The sequence below is a fragment of the Drosophila mojavensis genome, unplaced genomic scaffold (genome assembly GCF_018153725.1).
Source record: "Drosophila mojavensis isolate 15081-1352.22 unplaced genomic scaffold, ASM1815372v1 contig_74, whole genome shotgun sequence".
NCBI classification, from domain to species: Eukaryota; Metazoa; Arthropoda; class Insecta; order Diptera; family Drosophilidae; genus Drosophila; species Drosophila mojavensis.
In genome coordinates this window covers 734,472-755,737 of record NW_025318899.1, presented here as the reverse complement: position 1 = coordinate 755,737, position 21,266 = coordinate 734,472, and the positions used below count along the sequence as shown (strand labels likewise).

The 21,266-nt window shown below is 46.3% G+C and overlaps 1 protein-coding gene across 1 annotated transcript in view; it reads right to left on the bottom strand.

The window, feature by feature from the left end:
* LOC6586410 (protein trachealess) overlaps positions 1-19,982 on the bottom strand; it is a 29,958-nt gene extending 9,976 nt beyond the window's left edge. Inside the window, exons 1-3 of the mRNA XM_044009774.1 lie at positions 19,246-19,982; positions 9,828-9,860; positions 9,598-9,645 (exon numbers count right to left, since the gene is read on the bottom strand). Of these exons, the coding sequence (XP_043865709.1) occupies positions 9,598-9,645; positions 9,828-9,860; positions 19,246-19,565 (401 nt within the window). The 5' untranslated portion in view covers positions 19,566-19,982. The remainder of the gene's footprint in view (positions 1-9,597; positions 9,646-9,827; positions 9,861-19,245) is intronic.
* Positions 19,983-21,266: the final 1,284 nt, after the last annotated feature.

Below are 21,266 nucleotides of genomic sequence, written 5' to 3'. Positions count from 1 at the left end.
TAAAAGCCGTTTCATATGTGAGCTGAACAGGTGAACTTAGATTTATATATATGGGCAGACATAGCCATGCTACAACTGCACCCGATGTTCCATTGAGAGTCGGGAACTGACTTAGAATATGCAAGCAAGCTCGCCATATAAAATCGCTTCAGGCTCCGCTGATTTGGGCCTTCGTTTCCACTTGATTGGCTGGGAAAGATCGATTAATCGATTTACTTTGGCAACTCCAAATATTGTCATTTGATTAAGACTTTAAGGCGAGCTTAGGCAGCTAAGCGGATTACAAGATCCTAGCTGCTGCGGTTGCCAACACAAATTTGGCAAAAATCAAGTCGAGGATCGCGATAAGGGTGGGAAAACTGCGCTGGACTGCATTTTCTTTGCTTTCGTTTTCCTTTTCGGGGTTACCTTTCACACATACACATGCACAGAGCAGAGAAGAAAAGGAAAAGTGAAGGATAAGAATGTCTCGCTTCATTGTTTAGGGGCTGTGAGAAGTGCCGTTATGTCTTTATCACTTTATGTGTTTTTTTTGTTTGTTGCCAAACACAGCGTGAATAGCTGTAAATGTTAGTCAGCTATCAACTGCCATTATGTAATCAGAATTCGTGGAAAACACAAAAGCAAAGCCAACAAATAAAACTATTCGAAAGAGCCATAAAAATGCATCTGGAGTGGCCTCAAATTGGAGCGTGGCCACAGAAGACCCTGATAATAGCCCATTTGAAGTGAATTTTGAAAATGTGATTGGGATTGAATTTGATTGGCAACAGTATCAAGAGAAGATTGAGCTATATTTCATACTTGATCGATAAATGCAGCTATACGAAAACGAAACTAAAATAAATAAATACTTTGATCAGAGTGTGTTTATACATGATATCTTATCAGTTATATAGCAATGCATATATGAGAACGGCAGAGTTGCTAATGGCTGTGAATAGTCTGAATAAAAATACAGAAGTTCTTTAGGCTTAGATGGTAAATAAATAAATAAATGTGGATAGGATTGGAATATTTGTTTATGCATGGAATATTGATCAAGTTATTTCTCTCATTCAGAGCAAGCCAAAGATTCCTTATATAAAATATTGAGTCTGTGAGACAGATGAAGTTGTTAAACTCAATAGGGAAAATAATTGTGGAAAAGGTATATCACTCTATTTCCCTATGATTTCTTGACTTGAAGTGCCAGCAGCACTACATTCACGTCTAGAGTCCCAGTCTCATCGAGAACTGTAGCTTTAGCAGGAAATCAGAGAACTCGTTGCATTCGTTTCACAAGACTTTTCCACTCAAGGCACTCTGTTCCACTGTCCATAGGGTATATAGTTGGTATATTTGTATAATTTGGTCAATTTACCCGGTGTCAACTAACCCTGGTTCGATGGGTTGCTGTTGTCCGTGCATGCCGGGCGCGCCCGGCTGATGCTGGTTGGGCATTTTGTTGTAGGGCGACATGCCGCACAGGTCCTGCGTGGGCACCATCCAGGAGTGGGTGAACGGCACGGCGGGCATGCCCAGGGAGCCGACCATGTGGCCGCCGGGGTGGCCGGGCGTCGGCTGGCGCTGGTAGCCAGCGTAGTCCATGGCCACGGCCTGGTAGGGCAACATTATAGCACTTGAGTTCAGCTTCACTCTTGCCTCTGGCCCCTTTGCACTTGACTCTTAGTGTTTCTCTTAACTAGCACTGGCACATGTTTGCGATATATGGATAGAGATGGAGATGGAGATGGGGACTATTGCACTTGGGGCTTTTCTTTTCTATTTATTTTTGACACACTTTTCGGGCAGCAGGTCAACGACGCATCCTTTGTCTGTGTTGTCTGGCGGAGCACGCGTACGTGTCGGTTGCTTCCTTCAATTATCCTTCGACCCGCACGTCGCAACACGCACGTAAAACTAACGTCGAGTGTCTCTCCGTCTCTCAGTCTCTCCGTCCCTCTGACTTTCCGTCTGTCTGCCTTCGATTGGCATTCAAATTAGCGTGCAATCGACTTGGCGGCCAGTTAATTCGCACGTCACACGCGTTCGGCACGTCAGACGCGTTAGCAGCATCCAACTGAAAGGCTGGACTACGATTGCGATTGGTATTGGGGGCTGTCGACGCGTTGCGGCCTGCAAACAAATGGGCGCCAATTACGCACGCACAGGGTAGCTGCCACACATACACACACACAAATACAGACAGGCTCACACGCCTACACACAAGTACACCGACACGGATACGGATACGGCTACAGTTGCACGGCCGGGCAGCGTACGTGAAAACTGCAGCAAAACGGCGTTGAAAGTAACGTAAAAGTTATATGATGATGACGAAGAAGAAGACAACGACGACCACGACGACGACGACGACGACGACGACGGCGAAGACGAGGCAGAATCAGAATCAGAAGCAGACGTAGCAGCAGCAGCAATAGCTGAAACTAGAGACAACTGCTGAGCGCGCGTTACGAGAGTTGTGTTTACGTAGTACGTCCGTTGCGGGCGACGAATACGTGCAGAATAATTCAGAGTCACGTTCACGTCACGAACAAAACCAAAGTAAGGCAAAAAAAGGCAGCGCTGCCATAGACCCCCTCACACACACACACACACACACATGCACAGGCTCACAGTGAGGCACGCACACTGAGTGCAAGAGAGAGTCACGCACACAGCTAGACCATTTTTTGGGGGTGACATCTTTGACTCGACACGAAGCAGCCACGACGAGCAACGAGCGACGGAGCAACGAGCGACCAACGAACGTGAGCGAGCAGCGGCGCCTGTGTGTGTGTGTGTGTGCACCTGACACAGCGCCTGGTCATGTACAGGGCGCACCAGTAGCATTTTAAGCAGCCTCACGCTCCAATTCGCCGCAAGCTCTCTCGCTTCGCCGTCGCTCTACAGCCAGCGCCACTGTGTGGGTGTAGTGCCAGTACTCGGTGTGTGTGTGTGTGCGTGCAAATGGGCGGGACGTGACTGCCGTCGAATCGGAATCAACATAGCGCGCATACCAAATGAGCACAGCAATGCGTGCGAGCGAGAGCCCGCCATATCCACTAAGCAAAGCAGCGCAGCTGTCTGTTATGTGTTCTTCACTGTGTGTGAGTGTCTCTGTGTGTGTGTGTGTACGTGCAGACGTTGTATTGTAAACTAAAACTGGTTTCGCTTGCTCGCTCGCTCGCACGCAGGCGCTGCCACTGGCTGTGGATTACAGTGCGACACGTTGGCTCTTTCTCACTCTTTTATATACTGCTTTGCTGGTATCCCCAGTTTTCGTTGGGGCTGCGTCACGCGCAGCAATTAGTTTACTTCTTTACACATTTGGGAATTTGTTTAGCGGCTCTTTCGGCTGTTTGTCTCTCGCTCACGCCCACTGCTGCTGCGTGCGCTCGTGTGGGAGTTTGTTATGTTGTCTGTCGTTCGCGTCTTCTTCTTCTTCGTCGTCGTTTCCTTTTCTTTTCTTTTTATGTGTGTTTGTGTATGTGACCAAAATGCCAATGACAAAATGCCAATGGTGGCGCAGGCAGCCCGACTGAGGTAGAGCCTCGCTGCCAGGAGCTGCCCTTCCAGCGTGCGAGTGTGTGTGTGCGTCTGCGGGTGGGGCACGATACACGACGCACACACACAGGTAGCCAGGATTTTCTGCTTGCCCAGAGAATTGTTGGGGGCTGCCGAACCTCTTATTATTCCGCTCTCGCACAGCAGGCAGCGGACGGCTGGGGCCTTACTTTTGCGCCTGCTTTTTATGCGTTTATAATAATTTTCAAGCAATCCCAGAAATTGTTTAATTTCATCAATGGGCTAACACGAAATACCAAAGTCTCGGTCGTCGGCCATTTTGTTCCACCAGCAGTTCGGTCAGTTCACGGTGCACAGTGTGAAGAGGAGTGTTTAAAGTGTGTTTGGTAAACAAGCTTTACAGAACAACATATAGACTACTCAGGATATATCACTCATTAAACGTAGATATATAAACCTATGATTAAACTTATTTCTATAATTGTTTTTCTCTTCAAATCAAGAAAAGAAAATTAAATTAAATTGTTTTAATATTTGTCTAGGTTAAAGGAAATCATTAAGCAATTTATGAAATTATGCCAATCTCCGTTGATATTGGCATAGTTAGTTAAGAGAGTCTATTCGCTAAGTGGTGGCACTTTCTCCCATCTCTGACTGGTTATCGATTGTTTTGGCCAGCTCTAATTGGAGCAGCCAATGACTGTCTGGCTCTATTCCCACATCCTCGTTACGTAAGCGCAACGTAACGTAAGTGAAACATGTGTAGAAACGTGATCGATTTCTTGCGAGCGCGAGACGGAGAGGGGCGCCAGTGGGGGAGAGTGAGAGTGAGATGGAGTCAATGGCAGACAAGTTGGCGTAGCGAATTCTCCCACAATTACGCGTCGCTAGCGGCAATTGTGAATTTTAAAAAGGAAACGTGCCAAGTGGCGCTGCACTTGAAGCGAGGGGGCAGGTGGGGGGTGGCTCTATGCGTGCGTGTGTGTGTGTGTGCTTGTGTTTGGGTGAAGGCGTAGACAATGAATGAGGAACTAAAACTCTGCCTCGCCCACGAATTCAGCCCGCTCGCCATAAAAATCGAATCGTGAACGTGGCTGCGTTTCCGCTTCCAAAATCCACGTGCAGACAGCGGCCAGACCAAAAGAACATCCAGACAATTGTCAATTGGAGCTGCTGCTGCTGCGGCTGCTGCTGCTCTGCTCTGCTGTTGTAGGTCGGAAATTGATGCGTGCGGACGCCTCGAGGACAATGGCCATGGACGTGGACGTGGACGTGGACGTGCAGCGATGCGTGCCCCCACTTTGGAGCCGAGCGAGTGGCTGAGTAAGAGCTGGTGAGTGAGCCGGTGGCATGGCCATATATAAAGGTGCGTGCTTGCCCGAGTGCGTGCTGCGGCTGTTGATGGACCTATTGGACATGAGTTTGAGTTTTTCATTTTGGTTTCGGTTTCGGTTTTGGTTTCGGTTTCGGTTTCAGTTGCTGTTTTGGTTTTTCAAAAATATATATCGCACACACACGAGAGCGAGAGAGAGAGAGAGAGAGAGGGAGAGAGAGAAATGTGTATGCCAGTCAGGAGCCAATTGTTGCATGACTTTATGAATGGGGCCGGCCGGTTCGACGCTGTGGCCGTGGCACGTATGCAAGTGCTTCCCTCTAATCAGTCGGCAGTCGGCACAGTCGCACACAGGAAGAGCGTCAAGCCAAGTGGATTGGTCAAGAGAGGCGCCACTCGCCAGTTATCCATCACGTTTTCTCGGACACACGAGGCATCCATTTCAAATAGCCAACGGGGCAGCGTATCGACGGCGCATTGTTTTGATTTTGCTTCGCTTTTGCGAAAATCAAAACAAAAACAAACGAAGAACGCGGCTTTTTCCATACTTGTATGGGGCGTGATCGATAAAGTTATCGATCGTTGATCACTCGACAGACGATGTAATGAATAACCGTATCAAATTCTGTTAATGTGATGTATGTGAATAGTTTTAGAGCAAAGTTGAGGTGCCAAAGTTATCGATTAGGCAAGCGTCGATTAATTGAGAATCGAAGTGAAAAGGCTGTTGTGAAAACAGTTTCAGCTAGAGCTAACTTGACCAATCGATAATTATATAGCCTTAAGCCCATCGATAAACAATGCATTCCCAAATGATGAATCGAACAGAAGACAGTTCTGTCGTAGATTAAAGTTCAGTTCAAGTTTTACACTCAGCTCGCACCTATTAATTGAACACCGATAAGCCCATCGAAAAGAATGGTTCAGTCAATACTCGAGTAGTCAAAGGATGCAGTCAGCCGTTCTAGTTCCAGTTCCAGTTCCAGTTGAGTTCCACTTGCAGTTGCAGCTGAGGACCCAGTGGCTTAGAGGAAGCAATAAACTAAGCGCGATCGCTGATCTGTCAAGATGCTCGTCCCCCAGGAGCAAGCAATAAAAGTGACACAGGTGATAAAATAACGCAACGAGATGATTCGTTTTTGTTTTGTTTTTTTTTTTTTACTTCTGTGACTTCGAGTAGCAGAGAAATGCGCGCTATCAGCGTGTAGGATCTGGCAGGCGAGGATTTTATGGCGCTGTGAAAGGTAGCATAACTGTTCTTGGGCCCTGTTACACAATCGAAACACAAAACGATTCATAATTCACAAAAACAAAAACGTAACGAAGCAGAAAACAAAACACAAACCCAAACAAACAATTAAGCAATAAAAAGAGATCGAGTGAGTGAGAGAAAGAGAGAGAGAGAGAGAGAGGGAGAGATGGGAAATTGGAGACAGTGCTCAGCTCGGGAGCTGAGAGTCAGATTTTAATCACACTGTGCGTGCTTCCGATGAAATATATATATAAATATATATATATGGATGTGTGTGAGCCCCTCTGATCTACCACAAAATCTTTGCCTCTGGGGCGTAATAATTTTTTTATTTAACAAAATGATGAACTGCGACGAGATCTTGAAGATCACTTGAAATGAATTAGCTGAAGTGGAAGGATCGGAGCAGCGTTGGAGACCTGGTCTTGGGTAGCATCAGAGTTGCTATAAATCTAGATCTGAGTTGCTATAAATCTATATACATTATATATTGCTTCTGATTATGATGAGAAGTTTGCCAAGATGAATCGCTTGAAGTGCAAGCAGCAGTGAGCTCAGCCCTTGTGGAGGATGAGTTCTGTTATAAATCTAACTATGAGTACATATATTTACTTAATATTAAATACGATTCTGCGATCTCTGATTTGATGAACTGCGAAGATCATTTGAAGATTGTGAGTCCGACGATCAAGGCAAATGCTCAGAATGTGGCTTGCTCTTTGACGAGGATTCGTCGAGTATCAAATCATAATTAACAATATACACAAATGTACCCAAATTATACGATCACTTTAACAAACAAGTACATAAATAAAGAGAAACATTTATTGATCATTAAAATTCTTGCTCTAATATCTTTATTTTGTATTTTTTTTCCAGTCAAACGTCAATTGATCGCATTCCTCACTTTATGATATTCTCAAAAAACAGAGTAATCACCTCTAATTGCTATTTTATATCTGTATTATATGCAATGTATTAGCTGATGGATTGATCAATCGAATGCTGATCAGCGATCATTGACTCTGTTGTTGCCTTTTTGTCAAACTCCCCGTTAGCCGAGCCATAAATTATGTTTGCCTTTTTTTTTCAAGCCAAAAATAAACTAAAGTCAACAAGTGATCCACATCTGAGATCCCCCCTCTCCCTCTCCCTCTCCTACTTCAGTCTCTGCTGTGCTCCGATCTGTTCATTTCTCGTTCACTTTTCTGGTATTTAGCAAATAATTCGCATGCCGAACCGTCGCAGCGCCGTCGACAGCGGCGACACAAAGTGCGCAGTTGTGATCGGAATTAATAATTAATATTCTTGCACCTACCGAAAGCCAGCGGAGCTCTGCAAAGATCTAGTGCAGCAGAGCGCGCTCAGCCTGGCAATGCCCACGGCGTTGGCGCTGATGATGAGCAGCGGGCCCTGTCAATTGCGGCCGCACACTGGGCTGAAGTCGATCGAAAAAGAGTTGACAAAAAATGAGGGGCATGAGACTGAAGTGGAAGGAAGTGGAGTGAAAGGAGAGCGAGAGATCTTACAGAGAGAAATAGAAGCCAGTCTATTGGGTAAGGCAATACTGAATTGAAGAAAACCAGATCAAGTTAATCTGGGGAATATCATAATAGCTCTATTACTTCAATAGAGGGAGGGAATTTAGTATCTTGTAACTTAAGAGTGATCAGACAAACTATCATTATCATTATCATTGTACCTACTATTCATGTTATATTGAAGATTCCCATTATCATTGACATTACTATTGCAGTTGACGTCATTATCTTTGACATTCCCATTGTCACTATCTTTTTTTGACATTATCATTATCATTATTGGGTCTCATTATCATTTTAACTCTTTTTCCATTCTCATTCTCATTATCAGCAGCTTCAGTATTGGCATCATCATAGGTATTTATAATTCCTGAGAATGACTTTTAGTTTTCCAATAAAAATCAGCTTGCGAATCAGTGTGGGCGCAGAGTCAATAGCCCAGAGCCAGCTTCATGACCGTGACAGCTCGACGCAAAAGCGAAGCGAAATCGAAGGATGAGCAGGAGCAGCAACAGCACAGTTTAAGGAAGCAAAGGCCACTCGCGCCCTCCCCCCTTCGGAGTGAAGTGCAGATTCGAGTACTGCAGAGAAGCGTGGAGAGGGGGGGTAAAAGTTTTGTTTTTATTTTTGTTCGCTGTGCTCTGCCCTCGACTTTCAGTTGTCATTTGCGTTGTTCGATTAATTGCAGAAATCAATTTAAGCAATGCAACTTTGCCTCATTGCGGCATTGTTGTCATCGCTCGTTGTTCGCTGTTCGCTGTTCGCTGTTCATTGTCGTTGTCATTGTTGCTGTTGTTGCTGATCGATTCATTGGAAATGTGGCTTTGGGGCTGGAATTGGGAATGCCTCCGACTGGGTGCCCAGCTCCTGGTCCCGCCCGCTCAGAGCTGTGCTAATTGCCAGCGAGCTGGCAGCCCGGCTAGAAACCTGCAGACGGGAGTCGAGCTGAGTCGTTTGATGCGTGCAACATCTTCCGGCAACTAGCCATCCACGGCAAAAAGAGTGTGACAACGCGCGACAGCCTCGAGATAAATCCAATTAGTCTGATATTTGTACTTTTTATGTGAGAATTCCCATTAAAAATGTAAAATGTCATAACAACGAGAACAAGACAACAGACAAACAGCAGCAGCAGCAGCAGTTGCGGCAGCGGCAGCGTCGACTGACAGCAGCAGCAAAGCGAGCGCTGCCGTCTATTCGCCATCATAATACCCTACCATAGCTAGGCAGGCGCTCCACAGATTGTGAAATCCTCGAGCGATTTGGCTGACAATTTATATGTGAGCTGGAGAGAGGCAAACAATATTGGCTGACAGCACTTCGGATTGCATATAACACGACTATAGTCAATCTTAGTATTACGAAGATATACTTGGTGTAACCTAAAAGATAATACCCGGATCTTATAAAAATATATATGAGTCCAAGGCCTTAGCTTTAACTTTATAGAGTTATAACTCATATAGGTTAGGAATTTATAGAATGTATAAAGGTTTTTTTTTGCAAGCTAAGAAAATCTCTCTGAAAATGGCTTTTGACATTCTGAATGATTTCTCATATAGAGATTCCTCACTGATTTTATGAAGTTTCTCCTCGATGCGAAGTGTTCACAAGCTGCGCCGCATAGCTGGCGCACCTGCAGCTGGGAGATCAACACGTTAATGCTGACAGCAACGGTTCCCGCTAAGCTGCTGATGCAAGCCCGAGTCGGAGTACGACGAGTCTCAGTCCGAGTTTGAGTATCTCATAGATGCGACATGCGCCTTTGACGTCCGTTGGCGGCGATGTTGGCGACGTCTTCTGGCTGGCATTCAATAATTTTATGCTAACAAATGCGTCGCCAAGTGGCGCTGCTGAGCGAGGAGTCTGGTCGGCAAGGGCAGCGAGGGGAGGGGGTTGGCCAGGGGGCAGAGGTAGGGGCAGAGACTTGGAGAATCGTTTACGGTAACATTAACACTTACCGCGCATTCACCGAGGACTGTGCAGCGCCGATCTCCTCCATGGACTTTCTGCGAACATAGAAAGAGGAAGATAGTGTGTGAGAGAGAGACGGAGCATAGAGATACAGAAACAGACACAGAAACAGAAACGTTGAATATTCGATTAGTGAGCGCGTTGGGAAAAAGTTGACATTTTCTAAATAAATTAAATTAGCCGATAAATGTGGCCCGCGGCGTGGCAGAAAACTCACCTGTCGCCCCAGCAAAGCGCATCCTCGCGATATCTGAAATGCACAGAGGAAAAGGAGAAAAACACATTAAACTCTCTAAGTAGGCATGGTCGGGCTTCTGGAAAATCTTTAAAAGAAAGGTGAAAACAAGTTTAGATCTCGTTGCGATCTTAACAAACCTCTCTGAGCTGTGCTTAGAGTTCTCTAGCCTAAAGTCGGCACTACAAAGGAATTGTCAAGTTTATAATACGATTCCCAGTCAAAGAATGCACTCTTCCTCCCTCTATCTACCTCATTTTGCAGTCTCGTAAAAATCCTAAATTGCTTACTCTCAGTGTCTGTCATCTCTCTCTCTCTCTCTCTCTCTCTCTCTCTACAATCTTTCTCGCATTCTCTCGTTTTGAAGGTCTTTCTGTCTCTTCCCAGTTCTATATCGATATATCAATCCCTCGCCCTTTCCCTCTCTCCCACTCTCTCTCTCTCTCTCTCTCAACATTCACTTATCTCTTAGCTTACTTTCACTAACTTAAAAATTAGTTGGCAAAACAAAAAACCTAGAGGAGTCAGATATAATTCCCTCACTATCCCTGAAATCGAAAGTCGATGGCTTCTTCTTAATAGTTTCTCAATTTCTCAGCCGCTGGCTTGGCCATCGGCAAGGTCAACAGGAAATCGAAATCGTCTAATAAACAACAATCAGCGGCAAATTGCGATCACAGCTCTGGCAAAGAGCTGCGCATTATCAGAGCCGCGCTTTATAATCAAGTGCAGCAGGCCAAAAATAAAATTTATTGATTTGTGCCCCACTCTATATTCCTCTCTTTCCCTCTCTCCCTCTCACTCTGTCACTCTCTCTGTCTGGCTCAGCGCCAGACGATTTTCGTCATAGCAGCGAACAGCTCGTAAATCATTGCCCCACAAAAACACAAAAGCCAAAAAGCAGAAAATGGAAAAAAATACGAATCGAGTGTGGCACAAGTTCCTAAAATATTGCGATCCTCTCAACTTGTCCCGTTTTTTTCTTGTCTCTTGAGCGAATTGTGGCCTGACCCTCGAATGGATCGCATCGAGCGTTGGCACAGTTCGATTCCTGCGAAGGTTCGACAGAGATTCGACGGTTCGATCCGCGACGCGCCACGGCAATTATCCAAATTGTAATAATAATCATAAGTTTTCCCCCTTTTGGTATTCTATGTATATCCTCTTGGTCGGCTCTGTATTCGGCTTAGGTCAAGTTTGAGGCGTAGGTCAAGTTCTATAAGCAGAAACAATTATGAACTAATTGCCTTCCATAGGGCAATATTTCCTGAAAGATTGCCGAACGGACAGACGGACAGACGGACATAGCTATATCGACTCAGCTCAGACAGTTAGAGAGGAATATATATGACTAGATATATAGACAGGCAGATGAACAGAGGCATAGATAACTCAGATATATTCGTGAGTCTGAAGCTGTCAATGCCTCTGTTCATCGGTCCGCCATAAAGCGGGATATATTCATATATACAGATACACTCTAGTTTTGTAGATGCCTCCCTATCTGTCTGTCAATCCATCTATATATATGGCATTGGAAGGGAAGCTAATAAGACAGCTGTAAGTCCTGACAGGAAATGGAAAACCAAAATCTAACAAAATTCAACGGATTCAAGCTAAAGTATTCAGTTAGACTTCTTCTTTCTCACTTATTGTGTTCATCTTCATCTATAAGACAGCTATAAAAGAATGATTCTTTGCAATAAGCAAACATTACTAAATAGCATCACAGGCCTTTGCTAGCCTTCTTGTCGCCTCTCCGCAAGCACAGCTCTCTGCTTCCTCTTCCCCAATGTCTCAAACCATGTCAAACAATGTCAACTGCAGCGCTTTACCCATGGCTGCTAGAGACACGTGTTCTCCCTCAACAGCTCAGCAGCTCAAGAGATTTAGAGATCCTGAGATCGATCGGTCGATCGATCGATTGCATAGCTGCAATTGCATCTCTAGAGGCAGCTATTTTTAAGAATTGGCCTAAACGCTAGCTCCACAGCTCGAGGGGGAGGCAGCAGGAGTAGCAGGAGTAGCGCTAACAAAGAGATGTCATTGTCGCCAACAAAAAACCAAGTGCAGAGCAGCCACTGAAAAGTCTCGATAATAACAGATAATTGTGTAGAACATGGCCCAACTATTTTGCCACAAGTACAAGCCAGGAGCAGGAGAAGGAGCAGGAGCTGGAGCTGGAGTGCATTGAGTATGTGGCTAAACAGTTGGCCGAGCCGAGGGCCTGGGCAACAAATCAAAGCCTCATCAGCGTTATAAAGTTCAAGTCAATCGATACGAGGAACGAGAGTTTCGCAACCAGGCGATGTTGTTGTTGTTGTTGCTGTTGTTGTTGCTGCTGTTGTTGTTTTAGCTTGTTTTACTTAGAGCTCGGTCCGTGGCTCTGTCTCCTGGCGAGGCCTGCGAGTCTCTGCCTCCTCCTCCTCCTCCTCCGCCTCGACGTCGTCGTCGTCACTTTGATTGCGTTTCGTGCCCAATTAGTCTCAGAGCACTTGAGTGCGTAAAAACTTGTACCGCACCATAAATAAATTGGCATGAGCAAAACAGGAGTCAGTCAAACAGAGTGAGGGCGAGCGAGCGGGAGAGAGAGAACGATCAGAGAGTGCAGAAGGGGGGTCGGTAGAGCATCTGTAGACGAGTCAACATCATCGACGTCGCCGTCGTCGTCGTCGTCTTCATCGACAGCTCTGGCAATGTCGCGACGTTGTCGCCAAGCCGAGAGACGCCGCATTGTCAATATATGGCGCTGCCCGGAGGGCTGCACCAAGTGGAAGGGACACAACTCAAATTACATAAGGCCTATCGGCGAGTGACTATTAAGAGGTTGGCCCAGACTTCGCTGGCTCTGCTGGCTCTGCTGGCCCTGCTGAAAGTGCCCATAATTATGGAACATATTTCATAATAATAAGGTGTGTAATCTCCACATTTAACTAGGCTACGAAATGCTGCGGCCAATTAACTGGACGCTCGCCCCCAAACACTGCGGCCGCCCCCTCCCCATTTGGCATCTCCCATTTATGCACTCGCCGATGGGGACAGGCGATTACTGAAATGTTTCTACATACTTAAAAAGCAATTCCAGTAGTTGTTGTCCGTGCTCTGCGCGTCCGTCTAGACAGACGATGACAGCCCAGTCCGTTTCATATTTCGAGAATGTCTTTATGAGAAGAGACGACATCCTCTGATACACTGGGGAATGGGCGTGGGTATACCTGAAAGAGGCTTTACATATGCCTAAATAGAGCAGTTGTATGAGATACCAGAGATGCTGTAGATGTCGTGTCGTATATATCTATAGTATTTCTGGCCTCTGCGTGCAGTTCTAGTATATGTAATATACTTATAATGGGGACTCACTCCATTTACACCATATGATATCCCTATACGCTCTATATCGTATGTTTTACTGCAGTTTTCAAGTGAATCCCCCATTTACTGCAACATCTAAATTCTATTACAACTTCTTTCGATTTGCTCCACTGTCAGCTGCTCGTATCGTCTTCTAGTCAGATCAACAGCTCGCATTTAATTTTGAATGATGCTGTCAAAGCGCCCAAAGCGATTTGCGGTCGGACACTGATCAGCACGCGCGTCTCCACCTCCACCTACCCCCTCCTCTCTCACTCTCTCGCCTGGCTGTATCTAGCACTATTGATTGTGCCCAAAAGAGTTGGAGATGCCAGCGATCTGTCGTAATGTCGCGTAGCCACTTTGTGGCTGCGGTAGCCGTGCTCGATTATTTATATTAAAGTTGAAAATAGTTGGGGAATAGTCAACAGAGAGAGAGAGAGAGGGGGGGAGAGGGAGAGGGCAAGTGCTAAGTGGCAGATTGAAGATCTTGCGCTGTGCAGAGCTACAATAAATTGAGGCTTCGTCACAGTCTGCGCTCATATCGGGGCGTTTATTTCTGCTTAATTTTATTTTAACAATTTCTTGGGCTGTGCTTGATTTTTTTATCTCTCTCATATATATTATTTTGCTGCTTCCTCTTTAAAGTAATTTTTGTTGTTGTTGATGTTTTTTCTTGCGTTTCTGTTCGATCTCTTGGCCTTAATATCAAATTTTCGCTCTAAATTCCGCTGATCAATGATTGCCTTTGCCGTTGCCTCTTCCTGCAAGGAGGGCTCTGCTCCTGCCCGTCTCCCCCTCCAGCTCTGCCGCTGTCTCTGTGGGTCGTTTGGTCTTTTTGAAGTCGAAGTCTGTTGACTGACGAACTGTTCGACTGATCGACTCTCAACGATCATCGACCGATCGGCCGATCGACCGCCTGTCTTCTTACCGACCTTGCGTTGTTCTTCTTGTTGTGCTTCTTTTCTTATTTTATTTTATTTTATTTTTTGTGCCTTGTCGGCAGGGATTCCAACAATTTCGAAACTTCTCATACATATTTATAAGTTGGCAAAGTTTTACGAAAAGTGTAAAGCTCTGCCCACAACTCTGCTTCAGCGGATACCCTAGCTGAGCAGGAGTCGATGGGGCTTCCTTGTATCTTTTGACACAGAGCTTGATTGATGATTGACGCTGATTGATACTGAACAACATATATACTATAACATAAATGCTAGATTGAAACACTGAAGATGGATCAGATTTCACTTCCATCATTCGATTTACCGATTGATGATTGAGACTGACTTCGTCTACCGCATCTACATCTGCTTTTGCTGATTGCTATTGATTGAATGATTGCTGAAGTGTCCCCTTTACAGCTGCCTTCTGATATCTGGCTAAGCCCTAAGACTTGAGAGTATTCCAAGTTCGCATCCTTCCATGCAGAGCTCCGTTTTTAGCTTGTTTTCCCTCAAACTTGCGGCTTGTTTTTCGGTACTCAAAATTTATCTCAATTATTTGATCGCTGCTGAGACTTTTGAAGGCAGACAAAGGCCAGGATGCAGCAGACAGATGTAAGTCTCTCTCTATATCTCCCCTCTCTCTCTCTCTCTCTCTCTCTCTCTCTCTCTCTGTTTGTCTGTCTGCTGTGCGTTCAATCGATTTATGAATCAGAGCTAATCACAGCACAAGGCATTTGGTATTCCAAGCAGGGATTTGTACTTTTGCACTCTGGGTGTGTGCGTTGGGCCCCGTTTGCAGTTAGAAAAACTGCAACTGTTCGCCAGCTGGTCGCACCTGAGCTGGTAAAGTGGTGGGAGGTGGGAGGTGGTGCGAAAGGCAGCCAAGGGCCAGCCCTGGCACTGGCATTGGCTCATGTGTTGTGTGTGTGTGTGTGCCGTTTAATCATTGTTATTGTAACATGGCATGAATTTCAATTAATTTTACGCGCTACCAGAAGACAACAACCACAGCTACAACAACAACAACAACAACAATGAGGAAGAGGAGCAGCAGTAGGAGCTGCTGGCTAGGGGGTTTGGCAGCTCTGTTTGCCAGTTGTTGGCATCGTCATCGCTTGGCGTTGATGAAATTGTTGGCTCACTTTGAATTCGCCGGCAGCAAGGACATCAGACTCCCCATCTCCATCTCCATCTCCCCCTCCCCACTTCATCTCCATCTCCATCTCTTTCGGCTGTGTGTGCCCGTGTAATAGCTTTATGCCTGGCGGCTGTGTGAACATCAAGCTCATCAAGCAACAACCGCCATGCAGCACAAACACCAACAACAACAACAACAACAACTACAACACTCGAAGCTGAGGCTGTAATTTACTCCACTTGGCGTTCAACCTGCAAGACGAGCCTTTGCCAGCCTCTGGCGGAGTGGGTGGAGTGCTCATACCTCTGCCTCTACTCTTGCCTCTTGCCCCTACCTCTGCCTCCACCTCTGCCGCCACCTCTACCTCTACCGCCTTCTCTTTCTGCCGCCTCGTTTTCGGCTTTGACTTTGGTCTTTTGGCGGCAAAGTCAATTTCAGCTCTCGCCTTCGCCTTCCTCAGCATCTTGGGCAACTCTTGCGCTTCATTTACATAATTTAATTGAATGTGACGTGGGCTGTGCCCCAGCTTGGAGCCCCTGAGCAACTGAGTCGCTGTGCACTTGAAGTTTTGCAAGTGTAGCGGGTAATGCATTTGGGGTGGGGCTAGCATAACACCTTTGAGCAAAGGCTTACAGCCAGCGATCGGCAGGAGCTAACAAAGGGCGAAAGAGCGAGTGGCGTAGACTAAGGCTTAAGGACTTGTTGGGACTCGGGAGCCAGAAGTTGCATTGAGAGAGATTGATCCCTAACTCAAAGTAAGGAAGAAAGAAGGCAATCTGAGTGAAATCTGTTGGACTGTTATTGCAATGCAGAGACAGTTGGCAAAGGGATCTCTGATAACGACAAGACGGTCTCAGGCAGCATTTCTTCTAGGCGAGCTCCCTTTGAATATAAACACCTTAGTTTCCTTTAGTCTCTCTCTGGCTCAAGGAACTCCGATCCTCAAGCATATTTGCTCACAAATAGGTTTTTAATTCCTTGCACTGAATGGATTTGCTACGCTGTGCATAAGGTCAGACCCTCCGTAAGGTTGATGGCCATTGCTGCTGCTGTTCCCATGTAAAGATATCTATATATATATCTGTATGTGTGTATAAATATGCCCTCTCCGTGGCCCCCTTTGCACTCTCGGGAAACCTCATTTCGCGAGCTTCCAACATAATCGCAATCATAATCTGCCGCATTTTATTTCATTTTCTCGCGTTGAGTTGTTTCTTTTGTTCGGTTTCATTTTGCTCTTTATGCTTTGCTGCAATTTCTTAATGGCCGCAATGCCATGGCCCCGCCGACCCCCCGCTGCCACTGCTGGATGAGTTGCAGCTCCACCAATCACGTTCGAAATATAAATTGTGGAAATGATGGTTTTTCACTACAGTTAGGAGGGGTCTCTTGGGGGGTGGGGGATCTGGGGAGGGGTCCGTGGTGGGGTCTAGTGGCAAGGCGACCTCGAAACCGCAAAGACGCTGACCAAGCAGTTTTTTCATCTCTTCTGCCTTTTTTTGGGGGCAACGCCGTGGAAAATTGTGCGGATCGCTTTGCGGAATGAAAATGCGGTTCGTGCTGCCGCCACGAAGAGGAGTCGGCTTTAATGAAAAACAAACGTAGCAGCAATTTTCCAGTTAGAACATATACATATATATAAATCTATATATTTATGAATATATCTGTGGCTGTGGCAGTTGCCCTGCATTTCGCTGAGTGTAATTTTTAATGTGCAGCTTTAACGAATTGCGCAAAAGGAGGAAAATACAACAGCAACAGAGCCAAATGAAAATAATGGGAAAAGAAGACCAAAAGCCCAAACTCGCGCTGAAATTGAGCCAGGCGCTGCAGCCCCCCGGAGGGGGACAGGTGGGGAGCGGCTGCAGCTACAACAATCACAGTTTAGATTTCTGTTACCCCCCTCGACCCTCTGCCGTGGACCCTGGACCGTGGACCGTGGACCGTGGACCGTGGACCGTCGAGCGCTTGTTGCTTTTAATATGACTTTGGCTGCTTTTCGTATGTCTTCGCCAATATTCGCCAAGGTAATAACTCAGGTGATTATAGTAATTATGCGTTCTGACGCGATCCAGCCACGGATAACGCTATTCCGATATAATTGAAAAATGCTGATAGACGCTGATTGTCCGTGTGTTGGGGACGGACTACAAGCCAGTGCTGGCCTCTCTCTCCCTCCCTGTCTCTCTGTCTCTCTGTCCCCCCGTCCGTCCGTCTGTTCGACTGGTAGCCAACATTGTCTGCCCTGTCTTTCATCTCGTCGAGTTGTGCAGCTTCGTTTCGGCTCTCTGGGCACTGGGCTTAAGAGTTAATGGACGCGCCACCAATCACAGTTCATGAATTACATTGCCAACGCCATATTGTTGTGGGAATATCAGCTCTCCCTCTCTGTCTCCCTCTCTCTCTCTCTCTCTCTCTCTCTCTCTCTGTTAGCGGCAAAAGGTTCTTTGATGCCGATTTCATTTTTCGATATTGAAAATAACCATGCATTACCTTAGCTTGAACCTTGTGAACCAGCTGCTAAAGCTCAGCTCGATTTCTCATATCGTGACAATCGCTCACTCCAGTAATAACCGCCTCTCTCCCTCTCCCTCCCCCTCCCCCTACCCACTCTCTTTCCGTCTGTCCCGTTCTGTTGTGGAAAGTGTTATTGTCACGTAAATTCAATTAGTTTAATTATGAGTCTCAGCCTTGTTGGCACCTCTGTAACGGACCTGCCCGAACGCCTCCTGCTTAGCCAAGTTAACTCAGCAACCAAATGATTTTTGGGCAACTTTTTTAATGAAAATCTCTTTTGGGCTCATTTCTTGTGGCTCGAATTGGGTGGTTCACTTAGTGGTTGCCTCAATTGCCGTGAGTGGCTCTCGAGCGAATTGTTTGTGGGTGAAATAAGTGGAGAGTCACGATATCGTCAGCCAGTTAGGCTGAGTGAATGCTTCGAGTTAATTAAAATGATTTATAAACTGCAAAACTGATCGATTCGACTGGCTGATTGGCAGAGTATGACTGACTTGAAGATACCCTGCATGTGGGAGTACGCAAAAGTCTGCTAAGCTTAGACTTGAGATTAGGCAAGGTTAGTCTATTGACTTGTTATATGCCAAAGAATGTATGTATAAGAAGAAGAGTGCCTTATCAGTCAAAATGAAGCCCTTGAATTACCAAGCAAGGCAGAACAGTAGGAGGAATAGACCTCCTTTATTAATCATGAAGACTCCTTCCTTCTTTCCTCTAACATCGAGACATGAACATCAGAAATCTTGCCCACTTTTGTTGCTTACTAAACTTACTATCGATTCCAGTCTATTCAATCGTCTCCTAACCTTAATGAAATTGAGAAAGGTTTAAGCTATAGCTAGAAAATACTCCGCCAATACTCGAGTCTGTGAAACTATTGATCATTAGCTGAGCCACTAATTGGGAAAGCTTGAGGAAATTTCTCTTCGTCGATCAATGTATTTATGACTATCCCAATAGATCGAGCACTGCTCCGATCAACCTCATGTCAAAAATAATTAATTCATATTATTGCATATATTTATATACCCATATACAAGTTATAGCCCATACTCCGCATGTCTGCCCTCTCCCAGGCTGTAAACACTCCCAGCTAAGTAAACTTCTCACAGGTGTATTTCACGCAGTCGTTGCCTTTGCCAGCTACCCTCATCAATTTGACGCTCATCTAATTGCAATTTGCGCTCATTTGTCTCTCTCTCAGCTGGCGCGCACTTGGCTGCAGTTGGGGAGTTATTATATAGAGCATCCATTATATATGTGTTCGTATGGAATAGACATTAAGTGGCGTCATTTGCCATGTGCAATGCAGGTAAATTTCATTGGCAGGATAATTTGAATATGGCAACGCCCCCAAGACAAAGAACAGGCGACAAACACCTCCATATATATAAGTGTGTGTGTGTGTGTGTGAGTGTATATAGCGTATCCATGTTGCGCCGTTATTTACCTATAGTAGGGAAATCCCTGGGGCACATGCAAATCCATGGGCATGCCGCCTCCTGCTGCCGCCGCCGCCGCCAGATGATGATGATGATGGTGCGAATGCGTGTGTGGATGCGGATGCGAGTGATGATGGTGTGGGTGCGGATGCGAGTGCGGATGCGAGTGCGGATGGCCGTGCATCGGATGCGTGTGATGGGCCGCCGCCACATTCTGGACATGCGCCGCAGCCGCTGCAGCCGCAAAGCCCGCGTCGGAGGCCATCGAGTGGTGGCCGAGCACCGCGGCCCACGGCGAGGCGACAAATCCGCTGCCATGGTGCTCCATGGCACTATATAAATCTCTCGTTCGATATACTATATATGTATATAGCTATCTATCTATATATGTATTTGTGAGCGTACGAGCGAGTGTGCGTGTGTGTGGGTATATAGCTTTTATTTATCTTTGATTTGATGTCGCACTCTGTGGCACGCCAAGATGGCGGCCATTATTTACCGTTAACGCGCATGGCCGCGGCGACGGCAACGGCGACGGCGAAGGAATTACGTACGAGCAGCCGAACCGACGGCGAATTCGCCAAAAACAAACACGCACACACACACTGATAAGCCGATACACTGAGTAGACACACACACACACACAAACAACAATACACTTGCAGTAAATCGCAGCGAAATAGCTAAAGGACATCCGACGGCTAAGCGGACGGGATATAAATGTGGACGTTGGCAAGGATAAGCGCGCGCTCTCAGCTGCCAGCTCGGCTCCGTTGGGCTTTCGCACGTTTTTGGTCCGCGTTCACCTCTGCACGGCACGAAAATTGGCGATAAACTATCGCCTCGCATCAGGAAACATGGTCGCTGGGTCGCTTGGACGTTTGCTCACTCGCTGGCTGGCTGGCTGGCTGGTGGTTGGCTGCCTCTGCCTCTGCCTCTGCCACAGTCTCTGAGCCTCTCTTCATCAACATCATCATCATGAGCATCATCATCTCAGCTGCAACTATTGCTGCTGCTGCTGCTGCTGTTGCTGCTGCTGCTGCTGCTGCATGCTGCAAATGGTGGTGGAGCAGGTTTTTTGCTCTGTGTGTGTGTGTGTGTGTGCATGTGTGAGTGGAGCCCCCAGTGAGCGCAGCCAACTGCTTTGGAGAGCAATCGCAGGCGGGCCCCGCTGCGTCGAAGTCGACAGCGGCAGCAGCAGCAGCAGCAACAGCAACAGCATCCACACACAGACACACACACACACACAGAGACACTCTTGACTGCCTTTTTGGCTTTGTTTATTGTTTTTGCGCTTTTGCTGTTTTTGCCATCAAAGTGTTGCACAAATCGGCAGACACTCTCCCGACAACAACAACAACAACAACAGCAGCAACAGCAGCAGCATCAGCAACAGCAACAACAGTTGCTGAGCGGCGGCCCCAAAGCACCAACAAAAACAACACTTGCCACATGTTTATGGCCATACGAAACAACAGCAAAAACAACAGCAACAACAACAACAACATCAGCTTAATCGTCTTCGCAGCTTCTCACCTCTTGCCTCCCGCTTTCTACACATATGCGTTCTCTCTCACTCTCTCTCTCTTTCTGTAGTCTCTCAGGTAATCGCTGCTGCTGCTGCTGCTGGCGGCATCCTCTGGAGATTTCGCTGCTCGGAACAACATTGAGTTGTGTTCCGTGCGATAAGCAAACCTACTGAGGGAGTCATTTGTGCCTGGGCAATGGCAATTGTTGCTGTTGTTTGCTGTTGTTGTTGCTGTTGCTGTTGCTGTAGCTGGCGTGCGAATTGCATTGATATTTAATGGCAACTTTGTTCAATTGTTCAATATCTTAATAAAAATATTGGCCGAGACTTTGCGAGCTTTTGCGCCACTTTTGTTATTGCGGCTATGAAATGTTTACGGCTCAGCATGGGGCAGTCTAGGATTTCAGCTGAAGTAATGTAAGTGGTCTTATATATATACTGGATTGGGGCATGTGAATTGGGGAATGTGGGAATTTCAGCTCGAGTAATGTATGTGAGCTT